This window comes from Nicotiana sylvestris, chromosome 6, assembly GCF_000393655.2.
Source record: "Nicotiana sylvestris chromosome 6, ASM39365v2, whole genome shotgun sequence".
Taxonomy (NCBI): domain Eukaryota; kingdom Viridiplantae; phylum Streptophyta; class Magnoliopsida; order Solanales; family Solanaceae; genus Nicotiana; species Nicotiana sylvestris.
In genome coordinates, this window is record NC_091062.1 from 187884103 (window position 1) to 187896731 (window position 12629).

At 41.0% G+C, this 12629-nt stretch overlaps 2 protein-coding genes across 2 annotated transcripts; both read right to left on the reverse strand.

The window, feature by feature from the left end:
* Window positions 1–351: 351 nt before the first annotated feature.
* On the reverse strand, window positions 352–915 carry LOC138871829 (uncharacterized). Its single transcript, XM_070149736.1, has 2 exons — window positions 862–915; window positions 352–699 (listed from the first exon to the last, which is right to left on the reverse strand). Exons 1-2 carry the CDS (start codon window positions 913–915, stop codon window positions 352–354), a joined length of 402 nt encoding a protein of 133 aa, XP_070005837.1.
* Window positions 916–1066: 151 nt separating this feature from the next.
* On the reverse strand, window positions 1067–1471 carry LOC138871830 (uncharacterized). The gene has a single exon (XM_070149737.1). It carries the CDS (start codon window positions 1469–1471, stop codon window positions 1067–1069), a length of 405 nt encoding a protein of 134 aa, XP_070005838.1.
* Window positions 1472–12629: the final 11158 nt, after the last annotated feature.

The following is a 12629-nucleotide window of genomic DNA, read 5'->3' on the forward strand; positions in this document are numbered from 1 at the left end:
TCCGTTTTGGAGGCCCTTTTGATTTTCCCTGGGTAACACCTGACTGTCACGGAAATAGAGTTTTCGAAAATATGCAATTATTGATAGAAATAGAGTCATTTTAGAAACATATTGATATATCAAGTGATTTTTAGATGAACAAGTGACTGTAACACATTTCAGAGACATTGCAACTTTCTCGTGTTGGAATTTTGAGGGTCCTCCTCAAAATTCTGCCCCAATTTGGTAGATGATTATTCGGCTGTTTGTGAGTAATGAGCCTTGTTGACCCTTTTTCGGAATTTTGAGAATCCTTCTCAAAATTCAGGTCAAGCGTAGTTCAATTACATCAAATGAGAAAATGTAAATTGTCTAAGCATAGTATCTCTTGACTGCGTCTGAATTGATTGGTTTTGGCCATATTTCTCTGTCCATTTCTGCAAGTATGGGTGCTCCTCCAGTTAGCACCCCGTGAACCATGTATAGATCTTGCCAATTGGGAGAGAATTTCTCTCTGGCTTCATCTTGGTGTGGGAAAATCTTCTTTAGCACCAACTGTCCTGACATAAATTGCCTTGGTTTGACTCTTTTGTTGAAAGCTCTGGACATTCTATTCTGATAAAGTTGGTCGTGACACACTACGTTCATTCTCTTTCCATCGATAAGGGCCAATTGTTCATAGCGGCTCCTTATCCACTCCGCATCGCTAAGTTCAGCTTCCTGTATGATTTTTAAAGAAGGAATCAGTACCTCGGCTGGAATGACAGCCTCGGTACCATAAACCAATATGTAGGGAGTTGCCCCGGTTGATGTGCAAATTGTAGTGCGGTATCCCAAAAGAGCAAAAGGTAGCTTCTCATGCCATTGTTTGTGGTTCTCTACCATCTTCCTTAGTATCTTCTTGATGTTTTTGTTGGCGGCTTCAACGACTTCCATTCATCTGAGGTCTGTAGGCTATGGGCTCAATCGGACCAATGACATCCATTCCCCAGGCGGCGAATGGCCAAGGTGAGCTTGTTGCAATGAGCTCGTTTGGCGGCACTTTTATCATATCAGCATGTACTTGGCATTGGAAGCATTTGCGGAATTACTGAATGTTATCTATCTCCATGGTCATCCAAAAGTAACCTGCCCTAAGTATCTTCTTAGCCAAGACAAAACCATTCATGTGTGGACCACAGGTCCCAACATGTATATCCTCAAGCAATTTAGAAGCTTCTTTTGCATCGACACACCTTAGCAATCCCAAATCAAAAGTTCTTCTATACAGATTTCCTCCGCTGTGGAAGAAGTGATTGGACAATCTCCGGAGTGTGCGTTTATGAGTGCGGTTTGCATGCTCCGAATATTCTCCCTTTGACAAATACTCCTTGATGTCGTGGAACCGAGGCTTTCCATTTGTTTCTTCTTCAACATGAGCGCAATATGTCGGCCGATTATGGATTCTTACTGGGATGGGATCAATGAAATTCTTGTTTGGATGTTGTATCATAGATGACAAAGTGGCCGATGATCGACAAACTCATTCTGAACTCTGGGCATATGTCGGAATTCTATCTTTGTGAAACTCTTTTCCAATTCCTGCACATGGTGCAGATATGGCAATATCTTGGAATTCTTTGTGGCCCACTCTCCTTTTACCTAGTGCACAAGGAAATCTAAATCACCGATTACCAACAGCTCCTAAATATTTATGTCGACAGCCATGTTGAGTCCTAGTATGCAGACTTCATACTCTGCTATGTTGTTGGTGCAGGGAAATCTGAGTTTAGCAGATACCGGATAATGTTGACTTGTTTCTGATACCAAAACTGCTCCAATGCCCACTCCTTTGAAATTTGCAGCTCCGTCAAAGAATATTCTCCAACCGTCGTATACTTCGGTAATGTCCTCTCCTACGAATGACACCTCTTCATTAGGAAAATACGTTTTCAAGGGCTCGTATTCTCCTCCCACCGTATTTTCAGCAAGATGATCTTCCAATGTTTGTCCTTTGACTGCCTTTTGAGTTACATAGATGATATCAAACTCACTCAACAATATCTGCCACTTGGCCAACTTTCCAGTCGGCATGGGCTTCTGAAATATATACTTCAAAGGGTCCATCCTGGATATGAGGTATGCAGTATAGGCACAGAAGTAATGCCTCAATTTCTGGGTCACCCAGGTCAAAGCATAGCAAGTGCGTTCTAGCAGAGAGTACCATGCTTCATAAGGTGTGAACGTCTTACTCAAGTAATACATGGCTTGCTCCTTTCTCTCTGTCTCGTCGTGTTGTCCCAAAACACATCTGAAGGCTCCATCCAATATAGACAGATAGAGTAGCAAAGGCCGTCCCGGTTCCGGCGGGACTAGAACTGGTGGTGGAGACATGTACTTCTTGATTTTGTCAAAAGCTTTCTAACAATCCTTGGTCCAAATTGTTTCGGCATCTTTCCTTAACATCTTAAAGATGGGTTCACATATGACTGTGGACTGTGCTATAAAGCGACTGATATAGTTGAGACATCCTAGGAAGCTCATCACATCCTTTTTGCTCCTAGGTGGCGGTAAATCCTGAATAGCTTTGACTTTAGACGGATCCAGCTCGATCCCTCGACAACTGACGATGAATCCCAGTAACTTTCCTGTGGGAACCCCGAATGCACATTTTGCGGGGTTCAGCTTCAAGTTGTACCTCCTTAGCCTGTCAAAGAACTTTCTCAAGTCCGCTATGTGATTTGCAGCCCTCTTGGATTTGATAATGACGTCGTCCACATACACTTTTATCTCCTTGTGTATCATATCATGGAAGATGGTTGTCATGGCTCTTATCTAGGTAGCCCCGGGATTCTTTAGACCAAACAGCATTATCTTGTAGCAGTATACCCCCCAAAGTGTGATAAAAGTTGTTTTCTCCGCGTCGTTTTCATCCATCCAGATCTGGTGATAACTTGCGAAGCAATCTACAAAGGATTGGAGTTCATGCTTAGCGCAGTTGTCGATCAAAATGTGTATGTTTGGCAGTGGAAAGTCGTCCTTCAGACTTGCACTATTTAAATCTTGATAGTCAACACATACTCTGACTTTCCCATCCTTCTTCGAAACTGGCACAGTATTAGCTAACCAGGTTGGGTACTCAACCACCCTGAGAACTTTTTCTTTGATCTGCTTGGTAATTTCCTCCTTGATTTTCAGGCTCATGTCTGGTTTGAATTTTCTCAGTATCTGCTTCACTGGCGGAAACATGGGATTAGTAGGCAACTTGTGAGCCACTATGGACGTGCTCAAACCGGTCATGTCGTCATATGACCATGCGAAAATGTCATATTCTTTTAGGAAAGGATGTACTCTTCCTTTTCTGCTAGTGACAAGTGAATGTTGATGCGAGTCTCCTTGATGGTCTCGGCGTCCCCCAAGTTTACTGCTTCGGTTTCGTCCAAATTGGACTTAGGCTTATTCTCAAAGTTTTCAAATTCCCTGACAACTTCCTCGGGTATCTCATCTTCTTTATCTCAATCACTATTCTCATGTTGCTTTGCCTCATTACATGTCACAGTCACTGGTTCATTAGGAAAAGTAATAATAACACTGTAGAAAGAAAAAGTATAGAAAATAGTAATGAATAATAAAGAGCAAATGCATTTGATTAAAATCAAACAACATCCAGACAAGTGTGGCTCGATGAATCGAGCATTTATTTTGAAACAAGTAAGTCTTTAAACCAAATTTACTGAAAATCTTGAATGCCTAGAATGGTTATAGACATAAAAGCTGCCAAGCTACCCAGATACTCAGCGGGCCCGGGATGGTGTGGCAGTCCAATTCTTGAGAACAACTCCCTTCTTCACAGTCTGAATAGTGAGGCCTTCTTCCTCATCCTCTTTAATTATGGAATAGCAGTCCATGTCTTCGTCCTCCAAGAATAGATTCTTTAACCCAACTAATGCTTCCTCTTCTGCAGTTCCCCATATTGTATCAGCTTGGTGAAAAGCTTGATCTAGACATGGCACTGGTTGCTCGAGAGGGTAATACGGTCCGCACTATGGAGGCAACCAATCATTGTATTCTTGCCATGTTGATATCCGAGCCCAAAGGTAGTACCATGACCCTTCAGCCGTATTGGTTTAGTGATACCCTAGAGATTCTTCCCCAGCCCTTTGTCGGACTCATACCTAGACCATGCCAATATGCTTTCTATTTTACTGCTCCATCATTTATCTTTCTCGATGGCATTGACACGTTCAATGTGATGATAGGTTTCTCCTCCTAGCCTTCTTCTATGTCTAATAACCGGGATGGTTTGACTGGTGTAAATGGGGTTACTCCCATCTCCACGAATGATCACCTCCTGACGATTCCATTCAAATTTCACGGCTTGATGTAGTGTGGATGCCACAGCCCCAACGGCATGGATCCATGGTCGGCCTTACAAAAAATTGTATGAGGTCGTTATGTTGAGCACCTGAAACTCGACGTCGAACCAAGTTGGCCCCATCTGCAAGCACAGGTTAATGTTTCCAATCGTGGCTCTTTGAGACCCATCGAAAGCTTTCGCGTTCATGCTTCCTACCCGTATTTCATGAAAACCTTTGTCCAACCTTTTCAGAGTGTCTGACAGACAAATATTGAGGCTTGAACCTCCATCAAGCAAAACCCTGGCAATGAATTTGTCTTCAAATTGCACTGTAATATGCAATGCTCGGTTGTGATTCATCCCTTCAGGTGATAGATCATCTTCGTGAAAGATGATCTTATGACTTTCCAGTACTTGCCCTACCATATTGGCCATTGATAACTAGGGATTATGATGCATTTTACACTCCTTCCTACTTGAGTTTTGATTAAAAATGTCTACAAAATAGTCCCAAAGGCTTACATGATGTACTTGTTTGCAGGGTTTGGTCAACAAGGTGACAATTCGTCAAAACTAGCTCAAAAAGGAGTGAAACATGTACAAGTACCAAGAACAAGTCCAAACACAGTACAATAGGACCACTGCGGCCGCACTCCATTCTGTGCGGTCCGCAGTGAGGAAGTTCAGAGAGGTGCTCATTTCAAGTACTCAAACAATGCGGCCGCAAAGCAGTTTGTGCGGATCGCATTGGCTTCATCGCGGCCGTACTCAATATTGTGTGATCCGCATCAGAGTTGCCAATTTGGGGAATCATTGCCAATGCGGTCCGCGGTCCTTTTTGTGCGGACCGCAATAGAAGCCACCGCGGCCGCGGTGCATTTTGTGCGGCCCGCGGTGGCCAAGTTCATAGAGCAGAAGTTTTAAGCCAAGAGCCTCAGTGCGGCCGCACTCGATTTTGTGCGGTCCACACTACCCCCGCGGGGGTATTTTTGTCTAGAAAATTTTGCCTAGTATAAATAATTTCTTTTCCCATTTTTAGGTCATCAGTTGTATTCTAACTAGTAGCTGCGCTCTTGAATAGTGTTCCTTTACCATTTTGAGTAATTTTACAATAGTTTCACCATTGAATCTTCAAGTTTTAGCTTATAATTAAATATTATGGGTTTTTCTTCATCTATTTCTTTGTTTTCTTTTATTATCATGAGTAGCTAGACTCATTAGCTAGGGTTGTGGCTCAACCCTAGTGTGGGTATTTGATGGGTCTTGTGTTTCAAGGCTTGAATGACTATAGGTGTTTGATATTTGGACTAATTTATGGTTTTAATATTGAATTAGTGGTTGTAAACACTAATTTGTGCCTATTTGACTTGGGTCTTCTTGAGAAAGAGAACTTGAGTCTAGGAAAATTAGTCCAACAAGGAATTAGGGCGTATTCAAGAGATTGATAGCCCCAATTAAAGGGTTAAATCTAGAGATAGTAATACCCGACTTGAACCTAAATTGCTTGCACAAATTATCATACCCAATTGATCTTGAGAAAGTCAATTAGGGCAAAATCATTCAAACTATCGAGAGGTATAGAGTGATAAGTATCGTGCAATGGTTATATCATAAACCCCAACATGACAACCTAGCTTAGACTCGAGAACCCGTCAAGTATCCACCTAGGAGAAAGTCACTTCCCTAGTGTCTTTTAACCATTTAGACAACCCTTCAAGTATCTTACTCTTAGCTTAACTTAACTTAACTTAATTTGGAATCTTTTTAGCATAATTTTAGAAGTAACATCAAAACCAACTATGATTAGAAGTGAAATTAGGAGCAATTATGCATCTCCAATTTAGATAGAAACTCAATTCCCATTTCTATCTCCCTGTGGAAATTGATCCCGACCTTCTCGGGTAAAAGCTGTTTTGACCACTCTCGCTACTTTATAGTAGTGCAGGTTTGGCACCAATCATCCATCTCTCTGCAAGTGATGTTGTTGGGTACATAAGCTTCACTCAACACCTTTATTAAAGCATTTTTATGTGCCTATGAATTTTGCAACAGTGGCAGGATGGATATCTGAGCTGGGGTTTTATTCAGATGGTCAATGACAGAATACTCATTTGCTTGTACTTTCCTCCACATGTCATTTGGCCCTGTTTTAATGACACGCTGCCTGGTAGTGACATCCTTACTTGGTCCTCCCAAATATTCAGGTGTATAGACTCTTCCAGTCCTAGTCATTCCTTGTGCAGCATCGGATTCCTCCATTTTTGCCTTTCTCTTTCGCCGAGCTTCAGCAACGTAATCCCAGGGTATTTCTTTTGAGTGGAAAGGAGGTGTGGCTAACACTGTCACTATAAAAGGTGCGACCACTTAAACGTCAAATGGAGCGAGGTGGCCGCAGGTGGAGCTACCTCTACCTCAAATGGAACCGGTGCAGCTACCTCGACCTCGATTGGTGACTGAGTTTGTACCACAATAAGAGTAAGTGTGACTGCAAATTTAAAGTCATTGCCTTCTCGAATAAGCCCAATCGACCCCTCAAGGTCCCATTCTTTGTTCGTCTCTATCACATGTACCCCACCACTTCTATGATCAGGGAGGGGATTGTTGTGGACATTGGGTGAGGCTTCCGTTGCCTTTATGACCTTGTTGTCAATTAGTGTATGGATCTTATCCTTCAATGTTCAGCACTTATCAGTAGTGTGCCCCTTCATACCGGAGTGGTACGCACAAGTTTTGTTCGGATTGACCCATCGAGATGGATTCTCTAATGCCACGGCAGGAATGTGGGTAACATAACTGGCAGCTTTCAAGCTTTCATACAGTTGGTCGATGGGTTCAATAATGGGGGTGTATTGTCTGGGTGGCTTGTGATCGAAATTGGGTCTTTCTCTTGGAAATTTTTAGCGAGTTGAAGGTGATTGGAAATGGGATGGTTGGGAGTTATAGGTGTGATGGACAGTGGCTAATTGAGAATATCTGGGAGATGAAGGCTGATATGTAAGCGGTGATGCTTGGGATGTGGGCGGAGGTGTTTGATATGTAGGTAGAGGTATTTGATATGTGGGTGGAGGTGTTTGATAGGTAAGTGGAGATTTTGGGCCCTGGGCCACCATTACTGCCCCAACGTCTCTCTTCTTTGATATGCCGCCTGATTGTAACGCCTTGTTTGTGGCCTGTAATGCCTCAAAATTCGTTACCATCCTGCTTTCGATGCCTTCCTCAATTCTTTCCCCAAGCTTGATGATATCGAAGAACTTATGGTTTTTAATAACCATCAATCTTTCATAGTACTACGGATCCTGTGCTCTGACGAAGAATTTGTTCATCTGTTCCTCGTCCAAAGATGGCCTGACCTTGGCTGCTTCCGACCTCCAACGAGTAGCATACTCACGGAAGGTTTGGTGGGTTTCTTCTTAAGATTCTGGATGTAGAAAATATTTGGTGCATTCTCTGTATTGAACCTGAATCGGTCCATGAAATCGGACGCCATACTTACCCAATTGGACCACTTTTTGGGATCCTGGCTGATATACCAGGACAGAACATCTCCAGTAAGACTCCTCATAAAGAGTTTCATTCGGATCTTTTCGTCCTTTCCGACCCCGACAAGCTTGTCACAGTAGGTCCTCAAATGAACCCTGGGATCACCTGTACCATCAAATATCTCGAACTTGGGAGGTTTGTACCCCTCTGGCAGTTCTACATCTGGTTGTATGTATAGGTCTTCATAGTTCAACCCTTCTATTCCTTTGCCGCCTTCGACACCTTGAACTCGACTCGTCAACTTCTTGAGTTCTTCAGCCATGTTTTTAATGAGCAAGTCCTTTTCGGTGGATTTCGATGTATAGGAAATTGGTTGGATAGAGTGAGGTATAGTTTCCACACATATATGGTTGCTTTGATGGGTGTCAGGGACTTGGGTGTAACAATGGTCATTGGTTGAGTTTTAAGGATCGGGAATGGGTTGTGGTGTGTTTTGGGGAGTGTGGTAAGTGGTCGTTTGTGGGTATTGAATTAGTTGATGGTGATGTTGCGGGGGTATTGGTAGGGGGTTGAGATTTTGGGTTGGGGTTGCGTATTAATATGGTGTATGAGGGTTTTGCAGATGTTGGTTTGGTGTGTTTTGGGGAGGTGTTGGGTTCTTTGTGTTTTGTTGGTTGATGTCGGGGACATTCAGGGTGAGTGACAAGTTTGCCAAGTTGTGGACATGCTCAAGCTCTCCCGTAGCTCCAATATCTTTTGTTCTAACCTCAAGACTAGATCATTTGGTGCCGAAGTACTCCGACCATCTGAAGTTTCTGCGTTCTCAACATTCTCCTTTCGGGTACCACTTAGGTCGTCCATTTTTTCTTTTCCTTTGCCTTTTGTGTTGCTTGGAGAAGGAGAAGGTGGAGGACCTCTAGATCTGGTATGATATGCTGACGATGCCAGTATGAGCGAACCAACCTTAGGGGATGGGAATAAAAAATAAAGAAAAAATGAAAAGGTAAACAAGTGAGTAAGAATTCTAAAATGTTTACAATATTTAAACACATATTGCGGGAATGTAAATTCGTGTCCTAATTTAGGAGCCTCGTTGTGCCCGAGGTAGGCCTAGCGACAAGTAAATTTGGAGAACTTTATATGCCAGTAAATGCTTTATTTTATAATGTGAAAACAGATAAATCCCAAAACGACACTAAGATAATAGAAAAGTAAGTCACTATTGGCACTTGGCCTTATTATATTTAAGAAAGCAAATAAATCTAGCCTACTTGGTCCCAGAAGGACCTTCCCCAGATTCGATCTTCTTGACTCCATCGTACAGGTTCCCCAGCTCACGCAGACCCAGCAGCAGGTAGGCCCTGGCCAGATGTCCTCCTTCACTTCCTTCAGCATTCTAGAAATCCTCAATCTTCTTTATGACTTTTCCCTCTAGATCCACTAGTACTCGCTCCAGATATTCCAATTTTCTGTTAGAAGTGATGGCCATTTCTTTCTACTCGTCGATCAACCTCATATTTCTCTTGTGTATTTCCCGGTGCTTATTCTCAGAGTCGTGGACCCTCTTGCGCAGCCTGTTATACTTGACTTGAGCCTCAGCTTCTTCGTCTATGATCCTATTCCCTCGACCAGTTTCTGGCATCACCATCCCCTTCAGATTGTCCTCTAAGCATGCTGAGTAGAGAGGTTGACACCCCGCATGATACCTGTCTGGCTCAATGGTGTTCTTTTCCACAATGATCTTGTAGTACCACATGTGCTAGTCACACCTCCTTTTCACCTGCGCCACCGCAAAGGGGCGCTGAGGGAGTTTTTCCAATTGAAGGACAATCGAAACGGGATTTATTATTTAATTTAGAGTCGCCACTTGGGAGATTTATGGTGTCCCAAGTCACCGGTTGGATCCCGAATCGAGGAAAAGATTAACTCTGTTTAACAGTCTGCGCACCAGAAATCCGGATAAGGAATTCTGTTAACCCGGGAGAAGGTGTTAGGCATTCCCGAGTTCCGTGGTTCTAGCACGGTCGCTCAACTGTCATATTCGGCTTAATTATCTGATTTTTATACAATTATGAACCTATGTGCAAATTTTAACTTAAAACGTTTTTATTATTATCATTATTATTTTAACAAAGAATTGCAACGTTGTGGAAACGTATCTCGAACCCCGTCACATCAATGTACCCGTGGTTATAGACACATTTCGACTCCGTTGAGATTTGGATTTGGGTCACATAAATGTGCACCCGAGTTTAAGAAAGTAAATCATTAAAAGCGCGCCTGACAGTGACTAACTCGTTATTACTTTGGGGAAGGCCGTGAAATCTGCTAAACGGCCTATCCCGAATTCTATGTATTCATGATATTCCTTTATTGAGAGCCCCGCAGCTTGTGCATTTTATTTGGCGAGGCGAGGCTCCTTTTTTATTTTTATTTTTAAAATAAGCCTAAAGCAACTATAATTTGCTATTTTATTGTCTCTAAAGTAAAAAAAAGAAGTCCTAATTAATTTGTTTAAGAGTGGCTTCCCAATTTAAGAAAGAAACTTATAAGTAATCTGCATCGGGCCTCCAAGGCCTACCCGTGGGACAGCCGGCTTTCATCTCCAAATCCATGCACAACTTTCCTAATCAGTTAACTAATTAACAATGGTTACAATTATTAGCTTAATAACACATTACCATTAATTTCCAATCTCGTGTTAACTATTGACCATTGTCTATTACTATCAGATTGAAAACGTGTACCATAACACTATTATTACAACTAAAATATATTATTTGTCTAAACTACAACTATACAAGTTTACGCATTACAAAATATTGTCTAAAACTTGTCTAAACTCACTAATGACAATATTGTCTAAAACTTACATAAATATATGCCTTATAAAATATATATAAAAAAAAGAGAATTTTACGAGAATACATAGATACAAGTTTAATTTCTTAACAAAATATAAAATACGGATGCACTCTTAATCAATAACCACATTTAAACCCATACTTGCTGATTTCAACTCAATTTTATTAGTGTAGGCGAAATGCATGAATTCGAAAAACACTTTCCTGTTTCAGCTTTCAGCTTGCTTCTTATTTCAAAATTATACTACAAAATCACACTAAATCAATATGACTATTACATAATCATATTCCAAAATCCAAACAGTCCCGGAATCAAGCAGCCCAAACAACTTATAAATAGTCCTAATTATACAGTCGTCTATTATTCATGTAATATAAACAGTCCTAGTTCAAATCCGTGCAGTCCATATCATGTCAACAAGCCAACTAGTTAAAAAAACTAAATAAGTACAATCTTTAACGAACTATAACTACAAGTATTCAAATGAACCCAACTCTGGCATAAAACTACATTTTTCACTCCAAGGTTGAACTTACATCAAGGGAATTCGAAGCATGTACCTGGAATTGGAACAAAAACAAAAGTAGAAGAGAGATCAGCAACAGCAGTAATACGGGCAGCAATACAACAGCAGTTCAACAACAATAATTGGGAGTTCCAAACGGCTACCGACACAGCCCAGAAAGTTTGTAAAAAGACCAAAACAGCAGCAACCAATATCACCACAAACAAACTCAACCAAGCGTATATTAAACCCGAAACTGAACCAATAGACCACTGAACCACTCAATCAATCAAAGGGAATCGAATTCAATGTTCAGAGTTCGAGTTCCTCCTACTGATGCAATGAAAACAGGATCTTTCTTTTTTTTTCTCTCTTTTTAAACTCTTCAGTAATCCCTCGAAATAAAAAAAAATCCCCCTTTTAGCCCTAATCCTTCTCTCTTATATAGCCATCCAGACCTGCCCCCTCTTTCCAACTTCACTGTTCGACCCCCTTCCCCACTAAAAATCTGCATTTTTCACTTAAACCCCATTAAGGAAATCTATTTTCCTTATTTTCAGCCCCCATTCCCTCTTGTTCCCCATTACCTTATTAATTTAAGAACATTTAATACCCCACTAACAAGTCACTAACATTAAAATATTACCCTAACTGTTCCATTCCCAAATCACCCCTGAAACCCCTTAATATTACTGCCCCTAATACAATCTATTCATCCGTATTAAAACCTTTTAACTCTAAAATCTGTTCAAGCTAACAATGATTTAAAACTAAACATGACTAACAACTATAACCAATCCTCCTGACAACTAAATGACTAAGGTTGAGTTCCAATGAACTGAATTTAAATCACAACACATAACTCAACAGAATCATTAAAACTGAAACTGAAAATTGAATCAAAATGAACATGAATGCAGGATCATTGTCAGCCTATTGACAATGCCCTGAAGCTAAGTGTCCACAGATCAAGCACACACAACAACCATTTGACGAACTTATTGGTTTACAAACAAGAACGAATTAATCGACGAAAACTAATTAACCGATTGCCTACAACAACTGATACCAATCAATCAGAAATAGATAATCAGGCAATTCAAGCAGTATTGACAAGAACAGGGATTTGTAATAAAACTTAACTAATTGACAAAACTTATTTGAATCGATTACACAACCTATAATTGTTCACAACAACGAGCAGAAACAAATTCGACCAAATAAAAAGGTCTGATGGAGAAGGAAAGAATAATCGATAAAAAGATAAATTCCAACTCATCTTAAACAGAAAAACAACAAAACATGAAAAACAAACAGAGAAACAGAAGAAATACCTCTGAACTCAGACCTATATCTCACTCGCTCTGCTTGTAACTCCGACTTGATCCTTTTGGGGTAAAAACGGACTTTAATCGAGTGTTCTCGACTGAGAACACTCGACTAAAGTCGATTGAGACCCCAAGT